At 41.9% G+C, this 24,336-nt stretch overlaps 1 protein-coding gene across 16 annotated transcripts in view; it reads left to right on the top strand.

Moving 5' to 3' along the window:
• The window catches only part of FBRSL1 (fibrosin like 1), a 720,596-nt gene extending 699,679 nt beyond the window's left edge, over positions 1-20,917 (top strand). For 7 of the 16 annotated variants that reach the window (XM_034791650.1, XM_034791643.1, XM_034791647.1 and 4 more), the window contains 9 exons: positions 4,117-4,188; positions 4,746-4,775; positions 5,362-5,433; positions 5,770-5,853; positions 6,822-6,954; positions 11,349-11,432; positions 14,184-14,267; positions 15,361-15,595; positions 17,956-20,917. In XM_034791650.1, coding sequence (XP_034647541.1) covers positions 4,117-4,188; positions 4,746-4,775; positions 5,362-5,433; positions 5,770-5,853; positions 6,822-6,954; positions 11,349-11,432; positions 14,184-14,267; positions 15,361-15,595; positions 17,956-19,189 — 2,028 coding nt within the window. In that variant the 3' untranslated portion in view covers positions 19,190-20,917. The remainder of the gene's footprint in view (positions 1-4,116; positions 4,189-4,745; positions 4,776-5,361; positions 5,434-5,769; positions 5,854-6,821; positions 6,955-11,348; positions 11,433-14,183; positions 14,268-15,360; positions 15,596-17,955) is intronic. The other 9 variants (XM_034791655.1, XM_034791660.1, XM_034791659.1 and 6 more) reach the window with 7 other exon arrangements.
• The last annotated feature ends 3,419 nt before the right edge of the window (positions 20,918-24,336 follow it).

The following is a 24,336-nucleotide window of genomic DNA, read 5'->3' on the forward strand; positions in this document are numbered from 1 at the left end:
TCTGTGGCACATACTTTTTTCAAACATAACGTTCTTTTTTTAAATTTAGAAAGTGTACTGCAAACGTTTACATCCATTCTAACAGAAAAAATCCATAGTACACAGAGATTATTGATGACATTCTTATAAAAGTGACACTCGGTCTTCTTGTGATAAAGCGTGTTTATACCTTCCTAAGTGACGTGGTTTTATAGATCTCCTGTCATTTCTAAACACATCTCTGCAGAGAGATAAGAAACAGTGATCTGCAGAATCACTGTTTATTAAAGGGCTTCAGGAACCAGCACTGTGTCAGTTATGCACTGTTTGCATTGGGAAGATCAGTTTTGCAACAGATCAGCAAGAAACTTGGGGCCAGGGTGTGCATTTACTCGCACTGGTGAGCAGTTACTCACATGAGCAGTCACTCACATGAAGTCGATGGGAGTGAATAACTACTTACCACTGTGATTAAGGACTTCACAAGATATTTTAATGGAAGCTAAAGGAACTTTTCAGTGGTTTATCAAGCCTCAGTGAGCCTTTTTTTTTGTAAATAGTGTAGAATCCAAAATAAATGACCTATCTCAACTAGAAGATTATACAAATTAAGTACAGGAATGGAAGAATAAGTTCTCCAGTTAAATCCAGGCAGAAGGGTGGGCAGCAGGTGGAATTTAGGAAGGAATTATGTAATTACCTAGCTTGGAATTTGGCCAGAACACCACGGTTAATGTTCCTATTCTTGCGAAGAACTCCAAAGGATCTCTAATGACCACAAGTGGTCAGGACCTCAGTTTTACATCTCATCTGAAAGAGATGCAAAAACCCTATTGAACTATCACTGTTGTAGAATACCTCTGTCATCAAAAGATAGTACAGTTTTGCTACAAGACTGCCTGTAATGAGACAACCTCTGATGCACTGATAGTGTGCTCTTCCGGTTTCCATCTTCATTACCAAACTTTATAATACCATCTTCATAGAATCATAGAATATCAGGGTTGGAAGGGACCTCAAGAGGTCATCTAGTCCAACCCCCTGCTCAAAGCAGGACCAATTCCCAACTAAATCATCCCAGCCAGGGCTTTGTCAAGTCGGGCCTTAAAAACCTCCAAGGAAGGAGACTCCACCACCTCCCTAGGTAACGCATTCCAGTGCTTCACCACCCTCCTAGTGAAATAGTGTTTCCTAATATCCAACCTGGACCTCCCCCACTGCAACTTGAGACCATTGCTCCTTGTTCTGTCATCTGCTACCACTGAGAACAGCTGAGCTCCATCCTCTTTGGAACCCCCCCTTCAGGTAGTTGAAGGCTGCTATCAAATCCCCCCTCATTCTTCTCTTCTGGAGACTAAACAATCCCAGTTCCCTCAGCCTCTCCTCATAAGTCATGTGCTCCAGACCCCTAATCATTTTTGTTGCCCTCCGTTGGACTCTTTCCAATTTTTCCACATCCTTCTTGTAGTGTGGGGCCCAAAACTGAACACAGTATTCCAGATGAGGCCTCACCAATGTCGAATAAAGGGGAAAGATCACGTTCCTCGATCTGCTGGCAATGCCCCTACTTATACAGCCCAAAATGCCGTTAGCCTTCTTGGCAACAAGAGCACACTGTTGACTCATATCCAGCTTCTCGTCCACTGTGACCCCTAGGTCCTTTTCTGCAGAACTGCTACCTAGCCATTCGGTCTCTAGTCTGTAGCAGTGCATAGGATTCTTCCGTCCTAAGTGCAGGACTCTGCACTTGTCCTTGCTGAACCTCATCAGGTTTTTTTTTGGCCCAATCCTCTAATTTGTCTAGGTCCCTCTGTATCCGATCCCTACCCTCTAGCATATCTACCATGCCTCCTAGTTTAGTGTCATCTGCAAACTTGCTGAGAGTGCAGTCCACACCATCCTCCAGATCATTAATAAAGATATTAAACAAAACCGCCCCAGGACCGACCCTTGGGGCACTCCGCTTAAAACTGGCTGCCAACTAGACATGGAGCCATTGATCACTACCCGTTAAGCCCGACGATCTAGCCAGCTTTCTATCCACCTTACAGTCCATTCATCTAGCCCATACTTCTTTAACTTGGCGGCAAGAATACTGTGGGAGACCGTATCAAAAGCTTTGCTAAAGTCAAGGAACAACACATCCACTGCTTTCCCCTCATCCACAGAGCCAGTGATCTCATCATAGAAGGCAATTAGGTTAGTCAGGCACGACTTCCCCTTCGTGAATCCATGCTGAAAAATTCCATGAGACCTACAGAGAAACTGTTCTGCAATAAGAAGGAAGGAGTGAGCACAGGTCTTTCACATTTCTAAGGAGTTCCAAGTACTTTGTAACTAGATTTTAATTTATTTTAGAGATAAATACATAGAACACTCACTAGTTCAAGGTTAAACTGCACAAGATCACATTCTGCTGCAGTGGTTAATCAGGAACATGGTTTGGGCACTGGGCTGTGCTGTATTTACATGGAAGCTAACATCTGGAGGGACATGAATGAGATGAAAAATTGATCTTCAACTTGTCACATTCTTTTCCAGTTCCCTAGAGGAGCCGAAGCTGAGCCTCTAGGTGAAGCCACACAAGATACTGTCACCTCCTTTCCCCCTCCCCCCCTTCCTCCCAAGCTAGATAATTAGGACAGACCAGTGGCTTGATTCTGGCACAATGAATTCAGCATTCCCTGTCCTACAAAGCAAAGGGTTTGCTTTTGTCCATGTTTCTCCCTCCATCCCTCTCATGTCACTTGCCTTAGGCCTGGTGTATAAAGCCACTCACATAAATCCAGGCTGACTATAAACTTCTCAGTGAGTTTCCCAAAAGCCATTCTCACAAGCTAAGGACTTGAAAAGGTCAAAAGTATTCAATTTCCTTTGCTGGGAGAAGCATTCACATCTGTCCTCAGGGGAAAGGAGGACAGAATGACACTCCATCATTAATGCATTGTGATCTCAAGACTCTTGACTGTATCATAGCTGTGACTTTCGTTTCCTCCCTAAACCTCAGCTGACAGAGACCCTAGGAGCCCTTTGAATGCAGGTCTGTCAGTGGAGTGCTTCTTCACTTAGACAATTCAGAATTGTCTTTAAAATAAATATTACAGTTTTAACAACTTGACCTGAGAAAATTAAACTAAACAAACAAACCAAAAAAAAAAAAACTGTTTACTGATTGCGCCTAAAATCTGGCTGTTTGGAATCTACAGTCACATGACCTAAATTCTGAGTAAAACAGCCAACCAGGGAATTAGCCCTAAGCTCTCTGCACTCAGCTTTTTGGGGGCAACAGGTGAAGTTGTTTGGGGAGTTAAAGATTGATTGTTTACGTATAATTCCAGGTCTTGGGCTTCTCTTGCAGCCAGCCAAGGGAGGGTTCTGTGAGCTAGTCTAGAACTGAGAAAATCCAAATGGCAGCATGGAGGAGTAGTAACTGGGATTCTACACTCCCAAGTGTTTAATCCTCCTTGGGGAAACAATAGAATAAACAATTGAAAAGAAGTTGGGAAAATATTGTTATAAAGTACCTACTATGCTCATTCTAGGGTTTACCCATGCCTACTTCTAAAGCTATGTCTGCACTAGGCTCTTTTTCATAAAATTGCCCACCCGTACATTTCTACCCATGGCAATGCTAGTATAGGTGGGCTATCTGCATTTTAGCCATTGTGTCTTCTAGCGGCTCAGAGAGGCAGGCTGACACAGTGGACAGAACACTAGACAAGGACTCAGGAAACCTGGGTTTTGTTCCTGGCTATGATATTGACAAGCGGTGTGTGACCTTGGGCATGTCACTTCACCTCTCCATGCCTCTGTTTCCTCTTCCACCTTTTGTCTAGTTGGACTGTACACTCTTTGGGGCGGGGACTCTCTTACTGTGTGATTGTACAGCACCCAGCACAATAGAGCTGTGATCTCAGGGGGTCTGCAGTTGCGACCACTGCTAAATACTAATAGATGACATGGAGATTAAACATAGTTGGGAGCCAATGAGAGAGAACATTTAGCACTAATATAGCAATATGCAGGTCAAAGCACAGTACAAACATTGACTAATTAATGCCATTTACTACAGCTAGAAATATTAAGTGTGCTGCTGGTACAGTACAGTGTCACTCATGCTATTTTCTTTTCTTTTAGACTTCAAATCCAATTGATGTAGCAGGTAGACCTGGCACAGTCCACCACACTCTTCTGCAGAAGACTCCGGGGGTAAAGCAACAATTTGCAACCTTTCTTTTACTCTTCCTTTAATTCCAGTAAATAGTTTGATTGTTTATAATAAAGAGAATACCATTCAAGAGAGAACTAGCTTTGCAGATTGAATGTGCTGTTATGGCAATAACCTCCAACAGTTCATCAATGCAGGGGGATTTACGGACTCATTTAAACAAAGTCCACCGGAAGTGGAGTGGGAAACCCTTTAAGCTCTTTCCTCTTAGCCTTGTTTAGAGAGAAGCAGTTCTTAATGCACTCTATTGTAGGAGGATTACTTGGTTCTGAAAAACCTTGGCACTGTCTGGTTGCTGGCATGCAACTGCTTTATCTATCATAAAATCCTGTTGTGTTTGGTGCAAGAAATGAAAGACACAAGTTTTAATAAAACTCCTCTCTTAAGCCGCTTGGGGATTCCTATGCCACAAGGGACTTCTCTAGAACAATGCCTTCCTTTATGTTTTCATTTGTTCAGAGGAAGGAAGTTCCCTACCCTTCCATATATTGGTCAGTTTCAGAAAAATCTCTAATTTTTATTTCTGCTTTCTTCATAGGTGTCGGACCCCTATAGACCGCCAGTAAGAGTAAGTAAGGGTTAGGGGGAGGGTGTACATTTTTATTAAGTACAGTTCACGTGCTTTTGAAACTTAACATGTACAGCGTAAGTCTTATGTTCATCCTTTACTTGAAGAAACATGTAATATAGTTAGCTCTCAGCTGCATCTGAGGAATATCATTCAGGTTAAAACCCAGTCTTGTTTTGCATGGAACTGTGATAAAGTGAAACGTATAGTTAATAGACGTAATAATATTCTTCATGCCATTTATTGTGGCTTTTTAGGGTGATGATATGTAAGTCAGAAAGAACAAAGCATGGCTCTCTGAGCCCAGGGTGTCAACTCTGAATGCTGATGTCCACCACTCCCAATAGGAGTAGTGAAACTAGAAAAATATTACACCTTGCTTCTCAATTCCCCTTTATTAAAAAATAAATAAAAATGTCAATCAATTTCAGGACACCAAAAAATGTTGATCACCTCCCTCTGCCATCTTAGCAATTAGTCTCTCTCATTTTTAACTGTTTTAAAGAAAGGGAAATAAGTGGTTATATCAGATATTCGTAGACCGTAAGCGCTAAAGTAAGCTACATTCTTATCCTTTCGATTACAGAAGCCTGGGAAGTGGTGTGCAGTTCACGTACAGATTGCCTGGCAGATCTACCATCACCAGCAGAAGATAAAGGTAACAGAGCCAGTTTAGTCAATGAAGCCAAGTCTTCTGGCTTATTATAGGCTAAATTCTAGTGACTAATGAGTAGGAAGCAGAATACTAGTGATGATGCTTCAGCTTGTGATGTATAGATTAACTAAGGCTTTCAAACTTTTAACATCTGTGGCAGAAACTGTTAAGTTTATCTGAGGGCACGGAAATTGGGTTGAATGGTAGGAAAAACACACAGCAGATATTAAGTATGAAGCCAGAGGAAGTTCAGAAGAGGGGGAGGGGGAGGGTAATTTTGCCCAAGATCCAGCTTTTTACGAAGCATACATGTTTAATATCATTTCCCTTCTGCACTAGTACCTCCTGTGGAATATGGAGTATTATCCTATTCAGAATGAAATGACCGATACGGTGAAGGACATTTTACAAAACATAGAGCAGGCGAGTAGAATGATAGTTACTGTGTTAGAGGTGGATGGGTTTTCTTCTTTGATTCTGTGGGGGGATGGGAGGGAATTTAAAAACTGAAGAGGTAACAAGATTAGGTACATTGGGTGCCATTACAAACTCAACATTCCCCATGCCAGGTGCCTACACTTAGAATAGCAGATACCACAGTAAAACAATCTCTAGTGATTTTTTTTTCATGGCTCCCACTGTAGTTTTTATCCAGTTAATAATGAATATTTACTACTTTCACTTGGAGCTTTAATTAATGCCATTAAAATGGCAAATGTAAATTTTAGTAAGTGAAAATATCATTTCAGCTGTACATTTAGAAAAAGACTTATTTTCTCAGCATAGGTGAAGTTTGTCAATGTATCCGTCTGGCTCTTTGCTAGAAGCCTGGCATACTCTAGGAGAAGGTTAAGAATCTCATCCAGAGTCTCAGAGGCAGTTTTCTTCATTCCTCCACATCTCTTCTCTCTCCCTACCCCTTTCATTTGGCGCTTACTAGCTGTAGAAAAGTCTGCGAAAGTCTCTCTCTCTCTCGCTCTCTCTGAACTGGAGCAACAAAGCACAGAACTCTGTTGTCGACTCTTAAGGCTTCTGGTTCTGTCTGTAGCTTTCAGCCTGTGGAATGTTTTTTGTCAGGTCAAGACTGCAGACTGATCCTAGGGTGCAGTGCACTTAGTGTATCATGTTGCATGCTCCGCTGTGTATGCTGTGGGGCTAAGAGCTCACTTCAGACCTTATTCATGTGAATGAGGCAGGCAGCTGAGAAGCTGTGGAGTGAAATGGCCTTATAGATGTTGTCAGACTATGACTACGGTATCTGACCAGAGACACTGCCGTCACACTCACTAACTCTCCCTGGCAGTACTAAGCAGCAGTGAGCCTGAACGCTCTCTTTTCTCCCCATAAAGAAAGGAAATGTATAATGAGATTGTTCTTGTATTATTTGACAGCAGATGCAGCTGGATCCCCACAAGCTAGACATAGGCGGTAAACTTGACCTGTTCAGCAGACCTCCTGCCCCTGGAATTTTTCCAGGATTCCATTACCCACAAGACCTTGCCAGGCCTCTGTTTTCCACGACAGGTAAGGAGAGAATTATCATTTTTGCAGAAATGGATTTCATATGTTTTCCCCTTTTACTATTATGTATCAAAAATTAAAGCAGTACAATGTTAGTCTGCATAATGGTTTGAAAATATTAGAGAATATTGGTAAACTATGCTTTTAGAACAGAGCCGTCTGTTCTGCTGGGTCTTCCTATTTTAATCCAGATGGAACTACATGTTACCCCACAAGACAAGAGATGATGACAAATTACAGTAAACTCCGATAGGAATTGCTTCTTGAATTTGAGTCTATCTAGCTGGCTTTTAGTTTAGTTTTCCACACGCCGGATTAACATGCTCTGTGGAGCTGCTCAAAAAATGATTTTGCAAAAAAATTCAAAGTTGTTTCCATTGCAGAGGGTTTGAAATGGATCCATTTTCTGTTGTTGTTTTTTTCTTAATTGTCCATGCTGTATTATATTCCCCCACATTTTTGTTTTTTATCTGTCAAAAACATGGTTTTCTGAGAACAGAAAGTTTCAGTAACAATTGATTATAAAAATTCACAGAAAACAAAAATATTCAATGTTGACAATTTTTTATTAAAATCTTTTTTTTCCCCTAAACCAAAACACCATATAATTCACATTGATATAATCCACATTGAATTCTTCCTACTAGCTCTGATTGAAACAGTCTGCAACTCTGATGTTCTACTGTGTATGGTTATTGTTTTATATTCAGGAATATTTCCAGCTGCAGAATACTCTCTCTCTTCTCCCCCTACGGTCCTTCTTTCCCCCAACCCACTTCTGACTATTTCCGTATGTTATATATCTGTCTGCCCTCAGAGCTAGGCATGCAGTTTCTAGCTGCAGTCAGTGAAAGTTGTGCACTTAGATAGGATGACAATATATAATTTTAGTTTATATAATTAACTAGTGGGTAATTTACATGGTCTTTTTCTTCCCTCACCTTACTCTATTTTTAGGATTACTCCTGGGGGAATTCTGTGCCACTGCACAATACAGAATTTGTGCAGAATTAATGTTCTGTGCAGAATTCCATTTTTCCCTGCAGAATTGGTGTTGCAGAGCTGCTGGCCGCCACTAGGGGCTGCTGGACCCAGCAGAGCCTGGCCCTCTAGCTTGCAAATACAGGACACTGCCTGGGGCGGGGGGAGGAGGGAGTGAGAGCTGGAGGGTTCCGGGTAACTGGGGTTCCCAGCACGTACTAAAAGAAGGAGGCGGTGTGCAGGAAACTGCATACAAGCCCAGGACCCAGCATCAGGCTGCTTCTCTCTCTGGATCTCTGGGCTCTGGGGGGTGCATGTTTCTGGGATTGGGGGTGTCTGGGGGCTGTGGGGTAGTTTTCCCCCAAGATATGCCCAGCTGGCACATGAGACACAGACTGAGGCACCCAACAAAAGCATAACAGAGAAACAGGAACTGGGTTGTCGTAGAGGTGTCATTATCTCTACTTCTGGTGGAATTTTTTTTATTGTCCGTATTGTTGCAGACATACTTGCTGACAGGTATTTTGAAATAAATTACCAAAATAATTGAAACTGGTGTGATTATATTGTTTTATTTTGACAAATAAAATATGTAAAAATTTGCAGAATTTTAAAATGTGTGCAAAAATTTTTATTTTTTGGCACAGAATTTCCCCCAAGAGCAAAGGATTGCAGTATCACTTGTGTATATTTGTGACCAATTTAATCAAATTCATTCCCAGTGTAACCCCATTAAAATTCATGTGGTTAAAAGTAGCATGAATTTTTGCCCAAATCCTAAAAATAAAACTAATCCAGCATCAAGTTGAGATTCTAACACTGGCTTTAGGTAGCCTTCAACCTGCATAACTGGGACCTGTTTGTCTGTCTGCAATGATTTGTGGACGTGAATTACAAAGGAGGAGTGACTGGTGACTTCACCGCACGTAAGCAATGTGCCCATCATACAATTTTTATGCTGTATGATGCCAAACTGCATATGTATGTGTCTATACAGGTGCCCAGATGCTATGGTGATGTCTTTATGTGTGAAAGTGTATACATAATGATTACTTTAACTATAGGAGCTGCTTTTCCTCCCACTATCTTCAAATCAAACCCTTGTTGTTTTTAAAGATGCCCACATGATCTCTGGTTTTGCTGCGGAGGTCTGTATTCTAGTACAGTTTGCAGTCATAAACAGAAATGGTCTATTGCAGCAAAAGTGCTGTCCAGTTAGTATCTTTAAGATTTTTTGAAAGGAAGCAAACATGCTTGAGAAATATCTAGATCTCTAATGATTTAATAACGACAAGCTTATCTCTTAACGAAAGCAAGAAGAGAAGTAGCATAGAATAGATTTGTTTAAAGAAGGCAAATTAATAGAATCCTTTACTTCAACTGGAGATAAATAACTTAGAGCAACTAGTCTGTGAGTATATTAATCACAACAGCCATCACACCGTAAATCTAGGTAAAGTGTGCTATCAGAGAACAGCAGAGTGAACAAACATTGCAGCAGTAATATAGGGATAAATAAATCTTTTACTCTACAATATCTGAGGCATTCTTTTCACCTGATTGAACAAGTGCGTAGTTGGTGTGAATCATTGGTTCTGCTGCATTGCCTTGTTACCGTGGGAGACATAAGTTATCTTAGGGCCACCTGTCTTCAGGACGAATGTTCAGCTGCCTGGCAGACGTTATATTTAATAACTACCTGACAGCCCACAGTGCTGCTCCTGGCTTTCTCCAGAGGATTTTTTATTATCAGCCCATGTAGTTGAGTTTGTAAGCCATCTCCTTTGAAGAAATCTCCCATCCGTTATACATCTTCTGAAATCTTAAAGGATTAGATAGATGACAGTCTCCATCCATCTTGAAGCAGTGGAGCAGTTGGAATGTTTATAGATAACCTCAGGTTTCGTTGCTGTGGTCTCTCTTAAGTTTCCTTAATTCATTTTCTGGCTGCTTAGGTTTGCAGTGGCCAAGTTGGTGTGGGACTCGTGTCTTTCTCTGGGGCTTTAAAGTCTGCTCATGTTCCCTGGACATCACTCTGTTTAACACTGACCTTCTGTGCACCAGTTCCTGCTACAGATAATGTATAGGTACATCCATGTCCTGGTTTGGACTGAGTCATATTCACTTTAGGGTGGTGAGGATTGGCCATGTTTGAGTAGCAGTTTCTGCTCTGAAGTCTTAATTACTACCCACTGTAACTCTTAGTAGTACCACATCCCTGTGGGGCCATGTTGGTAGCAAGTGATGCAGCAGACCCTACTTCTTATTCCAGTCTTAATGGAGGTGGGAAAGTTAACTTTTTACTGATTACGTTTACAATGCAACTTGAGAAAAGCAAGCAATAAAGCACTGCACCTGAAGGCTGTACTAAGTTCTTGGTCAATTTGGGGCACAGCTAAGCCTGGTCTCAAGAAAGTGCCAGTTCTGTCATTGCCTGATGGAGTCCCATTAGTTCATAATAAAATGTGGAGCTGGGGGCAGCTTGTTTTTAGAGGTAGATATGTTTTTGTTTCCTTTGAGCAAGGCAGGAGGGTATATTTACATTAAACCACTGTCTTAAGAATTTCCCAGCATTTCAGCTGCAATAAGGGGAATATTAGCACAGGCAGGGCCTCCAACTGGTCACCAGCATTTTAAACAGCGTGTCATCTATCCCTGCATGGAGCTGGTCTACCCAACCTAGTGTTTAAAATGCTGGCAGCCACCCGGGCCTTTATATAAGCTAGGTTTCCCACCACTGAGACCACCAGTTGAGCTGAATTAACCATTAGCCATGATGGGAAATTTTAGGGAAGATTTTCTACCATAGACAAGGCCCCAGAAGCCTTGAATCCCAGCAACTCAGCAAAGTCTGGCATGGTGCTCCACAGCTGGCAGTGAATGTCACCAAACTCGACAACAAATGGGCAGGGGGACCTCATGTGATTTAATGCCAGTCTCAAAATGCAACACACCATGCATTCAGGGAACCTCAGGGAAAATACCCTGGGATAGGGATGATTGGTGTTGTGTTCCTGATGTGCCCGTCACAAAGAGCTGCTTCACATCATCCTTGCCAGCAGCTGTCCCACTTCAGAATGGTCTCTGTCTTGCTCTGTGACCTTGGGTGACCCAGCCCAATTTAAATGCAGTGAAATAAATGACCATGCTACATGAATCTTTTATAAAAAGGCATCAAGATCAGAGTTTTACAGAGAGTTAGTACGTTTTGATGCATGATCTTACATTCACCTTTTCTCTTGCCCTGATTTAGGGAAAGAAATTCTACCAGTTGCTAGGTTTCAGATGCCACCTCTGTGGTGCTTAAGTATGTCCCGTACCTTTGTTATCTACCTGATGGACAGGAGCTTCAGCTTTTCATATTAAACACTTACCCATCGCTGGACTAAAAACATATCACTCCCTTGTTGTCACAGGTGCTGCACATCCAGCCACCACCCCTTTTGGACCCTCGCCTCATCACAGCAGCTTCCTGCCTACTAGCCATTTGGCAGGTAAGTGTAAGTAAACACTGCTTTCACATTTATTGTTCTATTTAATTCATTCCCTGACTCCATGGATCAGCAGTGTCTCAGAGACTGGGCGGGGGGGAGACTTAACCCCCCACAGGAAACAGAAGCTATGTAGGAATCTTCCCCCAACATACCCTTTGTTTTTCCACATCCAAATTACATCCTAAGGTCAGCAGGCTTAGTAGATCCCTCCACTGCCAATGGATGGAGAGTCTCAGAAAGGTGGAACTCCATGAGTGATAAGCCACTGTGCACGCTCACTTACATCTTAGATGTAAAGGTTTATTCCATTCTGTAGTTAAATGTGTGTGTGGTGAAAGAAACAATAAGAATTTGTGCTATTAGATGGATAAATACTTAGAAATTAGGAGGCTTATCAAAAGGTGATCGAAAGAAAAAGGATAATTTAGCACTTCCAATCATTGGCAAAATATATCTCAAACAAAGCATAATTTAAAATGTTTCTCCCACATCCCTTCCCACCTATTAAGTTCTTGGCTGGGTTTTTTATTAGAGCTGGATGAACAGTGTCCAATACATTCTGCTTGCTTTTCTGTTCCCTAATTGGCTGTAAGCAGACCCTGATTTTCTAAAATTTCTTCATTCTAAATTATACACAAAATTAGTTTTTCTTGTTCGACATAGTGCTCACGAGCAGTTCATGATATCACTCAACGTTCAAGCTGTGTTGGTTAGTTTTGGTAATAAGGGTTTTTCTACACGTGGAGTTATTGAGGAATAAGTGTGTCTTTCTGTATTTTGCGTAATCCACTTCCAAAGTGGATTAAGATAATTTGGGGGAAAAAGGCATTTGTATTTCAGAATCAGAGTTATTCAGGAATGGCCATTCCACTTTAAATTCACATCCTACCTTATTCTGTACTAACTGTCATGTGTTGTCAAGCCCTTACTCTCATCCAGTCAGTGAACAGAATATGCCCTATGATGACCTGTTTGAATTCAATTTCCAGGGCAAAAACCCCATGGGAACCTGTTTTCTTTGAATTTTCTCCAACACTCAATTAAAATTCACTGTTTCTGCAAACGAGTCACTCTAATATTCAGTACAAGAGTAGGGTGCAAACACAGAGTCAATTAGCGTAAAAATTCTAATTGATGTATTTGTGGAAAACTTTGTAGTGTTCACCCAGCTCTTGTATGTTATTTAAGGTGTTTTAGGTCTGGTCAGAATTTAATGGTAGCAGTGTGGTGAGGGACATAGGCGCCGACTCCGTGGGTGCTGTGGGGCTGCAGCACCCATGGGGAAAAATTAGCAGGTGCTCAGCACCCACCGGCAGCCAAGCTCCCCCCACCTCCACCCCCTCCTCGCCTCCTCCTCCCCCGAGCGTGCCGTATCCCTGCTCCTCTGCCTCCCAGCGCTTCCTGCCCACCACCTAACAGCGGCGCTTAGGACTTTCTGGGAGGGAGGGGGAGGCAGGCATGGGGATGCAGCACGCTCGGGGGTGGAATTGGGGCGGGGTGAGGGTGGGGCAGGGCCGGGGTGGGGGGGGAGTTTGAGCACCCACGGGGCAGAGGGAAAGTCATTGCTTATGGTGAGGTAACTTAGTGCTCTGGCTTAGCAAGGCCTTATGACTGTGGTTTACTTTCACACTAGTGAGTGAGGATAAACAATCCTCCGAGGCTGACTCTACACCAGCCTTTTCTCTCTAACATTTCCCAACTATGGTTACCACCCTAATTGTAGCGGTAGTACAGATCCTTCTCTAGCCAACCGCTCATCTAACCTGACTCAGAGCAGGTCTAAAACACCAGGTGGCTCACACTCAATAGCCCCTAGTCTACACTAGCCCTCCCAGTGTCACTGTGACTAGAGGCTCTGTACAAGGAATTTTAGTGCAAAAGTCCCAGGTGTATAGTTGCTATAGGGATGGATGTCTGTAGTGATTCGCTTAGGATTATGTCTGTGAAAAGGTTACACAGCAAACAATACAGAGGTGCATACAAAAGCGATAGTGAAACAAGACGACCTCTCAGGCCACTCACCAAAGTGCCTGCAGTTCCCGTTTCAAGGCAACTGAAATATAATAGTAGTGAGCAAAGAAAGTTCATCTGTATCAAAAAGCATTGTCATAATAAGCCGTCAACCCCCTGCTTGCTAGAATGGTTTTGTGTTTAGTTCCTCCACTAACTGGCTAATGCTGCCGAAATATCAGCTAGCAGCAGTGTGGTGTTTGTGTCTGGCCTCACCCTTTCTCAGGTGTAGGGTTACTAATGCAGGAGCCTTTTGTTATTCTATACCAAGGCTGCTGGGTTTTGTCAGAGCTTTATTTTATATTGATGTCTACGCTGTGACATGGCGCAGAACCTAGAGTAGGCTCCGAAAGGAGCTGGAGAGCAAAAAGTGTATCAGAGTCGTCTTATGTCCTGAAAAGGTTATTGCAAGGCCCACTCATGCCAGAAGACAGTTTACAGCTCTTCACTGCCACGTGTAGCTTAGTAGCTGCCACCCCAATTTCAGCTATTAGAACTTAACTTCTAGCTCCCCTCTGACTGGCATACAAAAGTTGACAGCATCTGTTTGTGTAGTAAGCACTGAATCCCTTCTCCATTTTTTAACATGCTGGGAATTTTCTGTGCAAAGAACCTTGCAATAAGGAGGATCAGCTTAAAGTCTGACCTAATCCTACTTGGATTCAGAGCATTCAAAAGGGGAGGGGTGCGTTTCATTCTCCAACATTCTTGGCTAAATGCCTGCTAAATCCCTGTTTGCCTTTCCAGATCCATTTAGCAGGTCAAGCACCTTCAGCGGCCTTGGGAACTTAGGCAGCAATGCCTTTGGAGGATTAGGCAGTCATGCTCTGAGTAAGTACTGGCTGGGTTACTGCAGACAAACATCCCTTCCAAAAAAGCCACATGCTAATATTTACAGCAGCTGGTGGTAGTTTTTAAAAAAAGTCATTTCCTAACCTCCATTATCCTATCTGAAAACACTGCACCTAAGATTTCCAGGTCTCTGCAGTGGGAGCTTTTCTGCATGTCGCGTGTTATCAGTAGCTGTGCTTTTGCATCTCTTCACCGCTCAAGATTGTTGCCTTGTGTGCTCTTAGAGGTGCCAGAGCCGTGAAACTCCACTGAGCTCTGCTACCCTACTGGCGTGTGAAGTGACACCCTTCAACAGCGAAGACTTGCAGTAGAACAGCCATTGATATCTCTCCTAAATTACTGTGCAGACTTACCCCCTCCCGCCAATGCCCATGGTTTGAATGTTAAGTTCCACATATAGAAGGATTTTCCTTTAAAAGTACATTACTGGCAGGTGAGGCATGCTTGGCAGACACACATAGGGGAGCATGCATGTGCATCTCATGCAGAACGGGATGAATTCTGGATTGGTGGACAAAAATCAAGTGACTGATCATACTAAAAGGAGCGTGTGAACCACGGACAAGCTCCGTTTAAAAAAAAATAAAAAATACAGCTACACATCACCTATGCTTTCCTTAACACATAGGGCCCTGAGTCCTCACTGCAGGCAGCTGATTTTCTGTAACTACCTGCAACCTTTTAGTTTATGTCAGTGACGGGAGCTAGTGAGTACTGGTTGTGATGGATCCCATGGTGGCGGGGAGAGAAAGAGAAGCTGGGCAATTCTGAAGCATCTCTCATGGCGTTAATGGTCTCATTACCTTACAGGAGTTACTCAGATCTGTAGTTAAAGCTTCCCCCGCAAACAGTCTTAAGAGCTGCTGTGTCTTTCACCAGTTATCAGAGGTGGTTGAAACTTCCTGCTAAGAGCTTTCCCTGACCCCAAAATGAGAAGCCTTGAAAAGATAGTTATGGTTATAATTGGCACTTCACAGAATTTATTTGGGATAATTTGGTGTGAATTATTTTTTAACTCTTGTTCAAAAGAAAAAGAAAAAAATCTGTTCCCTTTTGCCCCCCACTGTTCTAGCTCACAACAGCATATTTGCTCACAAAGACGGTCCAAACCTACAGAGCTTTAATAATCCCCACGAGCCATGGAATAGACTCCATCGAACCCCACCTTCCTTCCCGACACCTCCACAGTGGCCTAAACCAGGGGATTCCGAACGAAGCTCCTCAGTAACCAACCACGACAGAGACCGGGAGCGGGAGTCAGAGAAGAGGGATCTTTCACTGAATAAAGACGACAGAGAGAAAGAGAGGTACGTGGCAGGCACACTTTGGGCACTTTCTTGTACCCCTTAATCTTCAACTCCCCCTCCAGTGGCCTTGATTTCGGTATAATTGTAAATCTGCTGCTGAGTGATATGAGCAAATCCTCTCTGAAGCTGTCAACAGGCCTTCTGCTCCACTCCGCACTGCCATAGGCAATAGGTTTGGCAATACTCTCTGTGGCAACGTAGTGAACCAGTCCGTCCTCTTCTGCCACTAGGCCATTTGTCAGGTAGACTCTATTCCCAAAGTGTCTCTCATTAGACAGCTCTCATACACAGGCATGGTGAATGAAAGCTGCTGTGGTCTACAGTGTTTTCTGTCTTTCAAAACATCTCAGATAAAGGTTTGCAAACTGCATTGTGATACTGTGATCTGATCTCACCAGTGGCGAGGTTAAATTCTGACCTCTTACTCCCATGCACCAAAGTCAGGAAGATTGTATAGGAGTAATTGTCCCAGAATCCTAAATAGCATAGAGTTATAGTCTTTGATACAATTTACAGACACACCTTTTTGTAAGGGGAAAGAAGAACCCCTTTGCATATAAACTTAGAGCTTGTCTGCATGGGAAGAAATTAAGACAAATTAACTAAAGGTATGAATTTCAAAGTGCGTTAGTTAAAGGGCATTAAACCCCTATCTGGACATTCATTTCAAAGTAAAGTGGCATTAGGTCACGTTAGCTTAATTCACTTCACTAAAGCGAACAAAGTTCACTTTACTTCAGAGTGAGACCATCGAGAAAGGGGTTTAATTTGCTTAAACTTTAAAATTAGGCCAACAACTACGTTGGTCCAAGGTATGAAAGAAACACACCCATGATTGACACAGCTAAATCAACCTAATCCCCACTGCAGAGGCTGCTATGTTGCAAAAGAATGTTTGTGTCAATGTAGCTACCATCATTTGGGGAGGCGGTGTTCCTACTCCAATAGAAAAGCCCTTTCTGTCAGTGTAGGCTATGTCTACACTATGGGGGTATGCCATAGGGTCTGTAATGTAGGCAGGCCATTAGTAAATCAGCTTAACTGACCTAAAAACATCACCAGGTCTGTCTACCACAGCATCTAATACCTTTTGCTGAACCAATACCAAAGGTTTGCCAAAATTCAGTGCCCTGAAAAATAAACAAATGGAGATAAATGTTCACAAAACTCCAACAGCACCTACTAGTTTTCACCAAGAGTCATTCAGCCCATGACAGTAACCCAACAAAAAGCTTGGGCACCATTAAGTTTCTCAGTTGTCTCATACTTTGCAGTTAGCGTACCTTTTACCCAAAGATCACAAAGTGCTTTGAAAAGGGTGAGCATTACTTGCCTTCCTCCCCTTTTAGAGATAGGGGAAACTGAGGTACAGTGAGGTTAATTGATTTGCCCAAGGTCAAACAACACATCTGTGGCACAGCTGGGAATACAACCCCACTCTCCTGCCTCCCATTCCCACTCTAAACATTGGATATCATCCCTGCTTGTGAGAGACCTGTCTCATTTAGGCAGCACCAGTGCATTGAACCGTCTGTGCCTCACAGCAGCCCTTCTTGAAAGGCAGTCTGATCAATCAGTTTCATGTGCATATATCTCCTGTGCCTGGCATTTTTTCTTATCAGCTTCTATAACTGCTGAAATTGCAACGCTGAGCTCAGTTAAACTGAACTAAAAAGCAGATCTGCTGCTCCCTAAGAAAAATGTTACCTCATGTCCAGGCTGCTCAAGCCCCAAGATAGGAGAGTTGAAGATGGATTTGTTTTATGAAGTATTTAGTGTAAATGTGCATAGAACTCAAGGCTAAGTTGCCAACAGATGCAGTGTCTGTCTTAGATCCATGTCACATGGCATCAGTGCAGCCATCGAGGTAACTCAAGCAGATCTTAGCCATTAATTTTCTAATATCCTTAGGTAATAAATTGTATTTATTGATTGATAGCATAATGATCAATGGCTGGCACAGTCTAGAAAAATATTTTTTAAATAATCTATTGACCCTTTTGGCCCTCCACTAGCCTGTCTTTTAAGGAGACTAAAGTTTAAATTGAGATAAGGTCACCTGTGAAAGGTGACTTTGGTGTTCTCATATTCATGTTCCATTTTGCAAGTCACCAAACAAGTGCTCATGTGCAGTCCATAGCTGGACTAGCCGGCTGCAAGATAGTGCTCAGCATTGAACGCTACTATACCTGCTGCTAGCCAAAGCTGTTAGTCCCTCATTTTCAGAAGGTCTATGTTGGCTCACAATTTTAATAGTAACATGTACTTTATTGACTAGAATATAGTTCTGTTCATTGTTGGCGTTGGTGTTTGTTGTAAACAAGCACACACCAACAATAAGGTATTTTCTCTTTACACAGGGATCTCATGGATAAAAACAGACATTCAAATAGATCCTCACCGGCATCAGCTCCTGTGACCCATCAGATCAGCAACCTCATCCGCAGCAACAGTCAGACCTCCAGCGATCCCATCAGGCAAGTTAGCATTGGTGAAAGGGAAAGGTCCAAAGAACCAGAGAGAGAGCACCCTGACCGACTGAGAGAGCCGCCCATAACAGAACACAAGATAAAAGAGAGCCGTTCCCCCGTGAAGGAAACTCCAAGCCATGATAAGAGACCCTCTGAGGACAACACGAAGCCAGTAATTCAGTCTGTATCTCCCTACAGCAAACCTGCACTAAGCGAGAGCTTGAAACTTAGCAATTTAATGAACAAAGATATAGAGAGAAAGCCAGAGCTTCCAAGTGACCTCCAGAAGATTAAAAATGACATCAAGGTCAAAGAGGAGCGCAAGGAGGACAGTGATGTGCTGGTGGTGGGATCTGAACCTTCACAGCATTCCAGAACAGTGGAACATCCGCCACCACCTTCTTTGCATGGATTACCATTGCCCCATTCTATGGCCGCCACAATGCCTCTCTCCATGAGTAGCGTTCACCAGATGAACAACATGAATGTTCTAGACCGCAGCAGAATGATGACCCCTCTCATGGGCATGAATCCTTTGTCAGGAAGGGAGAGACTGCCACATCCTGGATTTTCTTGGGACCCAGTGAGGGACCCACTGCGAGATGCCTACCGGAGCTTAGACTTGCATCGTCGAATGGACTTCCAGCTCCGGACAGATCCCATCCACAGGTTCCCTACCACCTCTGGATTTTATGACCATGAGCGTTCTTACAGAGACAGAGAACCGCACGACTATAACCATGAAAACCTTCTTGAAGCCCGCCGAGAGCAGGAGCGGTTGCGGCAAGTGGAGGAGAGGGAGCGCTTGCACTTACGGGAAGAACTTGAACGTGCCAGAATGCACCACCTGCACTCGTCCCCTATCGAAAGTCATCTAGCACACATGCCATCGTTCATGCCTCACTTAAGCGGGATGCATTACCCCAGACTCAGTCCATCCACTGCCATGCACAATGGAATTTTAAATAGGAACCCACCAACTGCAGCGTTGAGTGCCCCGCCCCCTTTGGTACCAGCAAGCAGTACTAGACCTGCCTCCCCACGCAGGACTACCCCACTCACAAACTCAGAGTCCAGGGACTATTCCCCCTCTAGGAACCCCAAAGAAGTAGAGGCACGATAGTCCCCAACAGGGTGAATTTTAAACTTGGCTGTATATAGAACAACAAAAATCTTTTACAAAATGCACTGCTGTAACCTTTTTTTTTTTTTTAATGTAAAATTTATAGAAGTTAAGCACAGTTCCATAAATAATGGGGTATGGGGTTTCAAACTTTCCAACAAGAAGGTTGCTAAGAATGGGAATTTAATATATATAGGTATTGATTTTTTTTTTGTTTTGTTTCTGTGCTAAAATTAGTTATTAAAAATATCAAGTTTGTACATTTTTTCCCAAATGTGAGAAACATTTTTAATGGATTTGTATTTTTTTTAATTCTGTGCTCTTTATTCACTTAAAAAAAGAGAAATTTTGCTTTTAGTTAAATTTGCATTTAAAATGCCTCAGATCCTTAAGAAAATTACCCAGGGTTTCTTAAAGTATTATTTATGGAAATACTGTAGTTTCTTACAGTCCACTGTGAGGTTCCCTAACTGAGGCCAATCGATCACTTATCTTGGTACTTTGGAACCGAAGTTACAGATATATATTAAAATATTATTATTAATAATAATAATGTACAAAACTGTTTGTTTTTTGCCTTATAATATTATGCAGAAATTTAAGAGGAATTTTTTTTGACTTCTTGTTTTAAACAAAACAAAACAAAGAAAACAAACTGTAAATATTCTGTTAATATAAATGTACACCAATATTAAATTCTTAACATAGGTAGACTTTATAAAAAAAAAGGTTTCTAGAACCACTCTGGTTATTTGTTAACATGGTTACAACTCATTCTTGTCACAGTCAGAAATACACACTCAGAAAGCTAAGTGCAGCATATATACTTCAACTATGCAAGAACTTGGAGGCAGGTCTTAGTGGATGTTGGGGGGAGGAAGATTAAAAAAAAAAAAAAAAAAAAAACCCCCGAAAAAACAAAACAACTTGCAACTCTGGAGACAGAATGGAAATGGCATGTGAACAGAAAGAAGGATGCTTGTGTTTAACAAAAAAAAAAAAGACTGCATTTTTTTTGTACAAACACAAGGGACAGTTCACCAAGGAAGAGACGCTCCTGGGAGGAGATTTTGGTTTCCTACTTTTCAAGATGGCAAAAACAGATGGAACTGGCACAGTACCCATGCGGCAGACCCTTTAATTTTTTTTTCTTTTTTCCTTTTTTTTTTTTTTTTTTTTTTTTTTTTTTTTTTTTTTGTGTTGTGGGCAGGCTCGCTGGCAAGCAAGGACAATTTTCCGTGGACCCCTTGTGCTAATTGTGCAGTGTTCTTATTGGAATCTGTATACAAGACAAAGTAGAATTTTAGGAGTGCAAAAAAGTCTAATGGTTGATTTTAAAAAAAGAAATTCTGATGTATTATCTCTATTACATGAAGACCATAAGCAAATGTTTGTTGCAGTGTGGTTCTGCCTTGAACTGGCTTTTTGGAATGATTTTTATTTTTATTTCAAATTTTACTTTTCATTCATATGTAAATTTTGCCATGTTTTACTTGCTGTACCATTTCCCCATCCTTTATTTTATTTTTCAGTATCCATGTTTTATATATCCTGGGCTTTTACTCTCTAGTTAATTCAGCCATCTGCTACTATTTTCTTTCCTTGACTCTGTATCTCGTTTCCCTCCCTCCCCCTCCCAACCTCCCCCCTGCACCCCTGTAATTTTAAACATTCAGTTTCCTTGTAGATCAATGAAGATAAATACAACATTGATTTTGGATGAAAAAAGGTAGTTGAGTGTTTGTGTGTCATAGCTAGTCCTCTTGACTTTGAAGCTAATGGTTTATCGACAGATGTGCTGAGCCCTTTAATACCAATAGTGCTTCAGGTGCTTTGATGGCCCAGCCACCGTGTGATGAAGAGGTTGAGGGGTTTGTTTAAAAATCTTTCCTTGATTAGCATCCCCTTACCCTAAGAACCTTGCCCATTCGCCAAGGATTTAGCTCTTAGCACTTCAGACACAATATCAAAGGTATCAGAACTAAGAACTTTGACAGCTGCTAGAATAAATGGCGTATGAAGCAGCTCAAGTTTTACCCTGTGCAAAGAGTGGCACTTCCTCATACAAAAACCGTAACTACAAGTTATAGATGTCTCTGTAGCACATACAGGTTTATGCCACCTTTTGGAGTTGGGGGGGGGGGGGAGTAAAAATGTAGTAGTTTCATGGGCACCCTCTGTGCATCAGCTTGCTTAAAGAACAATGCTGCTGGCATAGCTATGGGGAGAATAGGAAGGTTACAGCCCCGAAGGTCGGTTCGTCACATGCATTTCATGTATTTTCCCCTTAAGCTGATAGCAGACATCTGCAAGGAGTGGGGGCACTCTGAATTCCCCTTACCTCCTTCCTATCAATAACTAACTTATTTAACAGTGGGCAAGGCTGTTTTAACAGCATGTTACAGCTTCTGTTTTTAAGTTTGTGTGTGACTAAATTACTCAGTGTAAAAAAAAAAAAAGCATGGTCTTTAGGCTGATGTGAAAGGAGACAAAATAAAATAGGCATTAAAAATCAGCACCTGCTACCACCAGAAATTGGAGAAATGTATAACACATGGTGGAAGTGAAAAGTGTGTTGGCCTCAGCACAAAGAGCTATTAGTAATCTTGGCTCATGGATAATGTTGGCATTGAAATTCTCTTCCACCACCATTGTGCAATGGGCCATCTTGTTTGACAACACTTTTACAGTAGAGCCCGAGGCAAACTCAGCATGTTACAACCTTAGTGTCCATTAAAAAGATTGTATAGCTATATCTTTTGAATGCTCAGAAATGTCAACAAGATTGTATGCAATCCAGTTAAAAGCCTACTGTACAGTAACAGTCCATGTAATACTTAATAAGTGGGCATTAATTTAGTGGCCAGCTACAATGGAATTCCTAAAGAATTACATATTGCACCCACATGAGTGCCAGAAGAATTCATCATGAATGGTATTCAATCTGTCACAACAGCAAAGGAAGTCTGTGATTTGCCGTTTACTGTATTGTGAAGCATTATGTGAAAGTGTAACAGCAATGGTTCATTAATGCGGCACCACAATGGAATTCCTATAGAATTATACAGTACTGTTCATCAACTTCCATAGCAAAACAGTTCATCATGATTAATCATATTATTACACTAAACAGAGAAATTAACTCAGCTTTACTCCTTTAGCTACCCCAGCTGAGCCTTCTCTTACTAGAGGGGAGTACTACACAGATCTTTCTGGTTGTTAAAAACTTCTGCTTCATTTATGCTCTTTCAGTTTCCCACCCTCACTTTTGATTCTTCCATTTTCAGCCATCATCTGGGAGATTTTCCCCCACTCGCTGGTAGAGGTGGAACTTAGTGGAAAAATAGCAGTGGTATTGGCAACTTCTGAAGGAAGTGCGTGGAATTCGGCAATCTCATTGCTTTCACTGGAAGGTCTATTTACAGAAAGAACAAGGAGAGGGAAATAAGCTCTTGTCTACATCAACTCTCCTTTTATCTGAGACACCAGGAGCGTTTATGTACCGACTGGAATACAGTTGGCTTCCTGGCATGAGGCTTATAATTATGAATGTACTATCTTCTGTTCATAAACAGTTATAGGCATCTTTTTTTTTTTTAATTGAATGGTCAAATAATGAAAAACTGTACTGAATATCCATCTGACTGGTTGGGTGGAGACAGTGGATTATAGGCTAAAGCTAATTCCTAAATAGGGGATTGTTGGAATCCTCAAATTTACATGGCAAAAAAATAAGCATTAAATAATTTGACAATAAGGCAAATCTGCTGATCCCTCAGCTAAAGAACAAACATCTGGGAAGCATCCACATTAACTTAAAAGATTAAAACAAAAAAAGTGTAGTGTAGCTACGCCCTCTAGAACTCCTCAGTTGTCCAGGCTGTCATAGCAGGAATTCTCAGATTTTGAATATGTACAGCATCATCTTTGGGCCTCATTATCATTCATTAGTTTACGGAAGGAGCAAAGGAAAGAAATTAGAGAAGCCAAAATAAGCAGAAATGGAATGTCCAAACAGTTTCAGAAGGAAAGGGAGACCCCAGCACTCAAGAATCATGTCAGGCTTTTGATCAGAGAGTCTTACATCCATCTCCTAGGTCAACCTCATGTCTGAACCAGCAGGGGGGAAAATGAACAAATTATGAGTCAGACTCCTTGAGTTAGACAAAAGTGGATGCCTGTTCTAGGGGAAAAAAGGGACAAAGGGAAATCAAGAGCACATTTTCATCAACTTAGACTGAACAACAAAAAAGAGGAACTCTGATAGCTCCTTTAGAAAAGTTCATCTTGCCAAAGCCACAAGACTATAGATGTTACAATACTGTATGAACCCACCCCTATTCCGCTATACTAGACAGCATGTGAATTCAGATGTTCCAATCTAGGTCGTTTGCTTGAATCAGACCACGTTAGCTTCTAAGTTCTCAGGGAAAATAATCTCCGTAGCAGAGTTGGCCTGTAGAATTCTATTGAGCAAAGGGCAGGGAAACTTAAAACGCTCCGATAAAGTCAGTTAGCTGTAATAGCTTTCCTGAGAAGTAGCTGGCACTCGGGCGGAGCCTTTAGCTAAACCCAAAATAAACTAAGTATATAGTCTGTTGTGCTGGCCTTGAGGTTTCTAATGCATTCAGGTGTAGCCAGCAAATACATAGTCTCACACGCACTATTTCTTCTAGTAATTAATGCATTTGTGAAAGGGATCTGTTCTTCCTTCCTTCACCCCTTATTCCTAAGGAACTACCTCCATTCACATAGATCCAACTATCGACTTTCTGCTGATGGCTCAACTCTGTCTCTGTGCAATGCCACATATCCAACTGTCTCTCTGCGAGGTCATCCTGGATGGCTGACTGAATACAAACATGACCTAACAAAAGCACCTTAATTCTTCCTCTCTCCATAGCTGCACACACTACCATTTTATTCCCATAATTTAGGCTCCTACACTTGGGATCATGTTTTGTATTTCTCCCTTCGCCCCACATACCCAGACTCTTCAAAGTTTGAAACCACTTTTCACATTTTAAAAATCTGGCTCTTCCTTTGTGCCGACTGCTGAAATAAATAAAAATTAAAAAAAGCACTGGTCCATCCTCTAGTTATCCCCTGCCTTGATTCCCGCAGCCTCCTTCATACACACTTGCCTT

The sequence above is a fragment of the Trachemys scripta genome, chromosome 15, assembly GCF_013100865.1.
Source record: "Trachemys scripta elegans isolate TJP31775 chromosome 15, CAS_Tse_1.0, whole genome shotgun sequence".
NCBI lineage: Eukaryota > Metazoa > Chordata > Testudines > Emydidae > Trachemys > Trachemys scripta.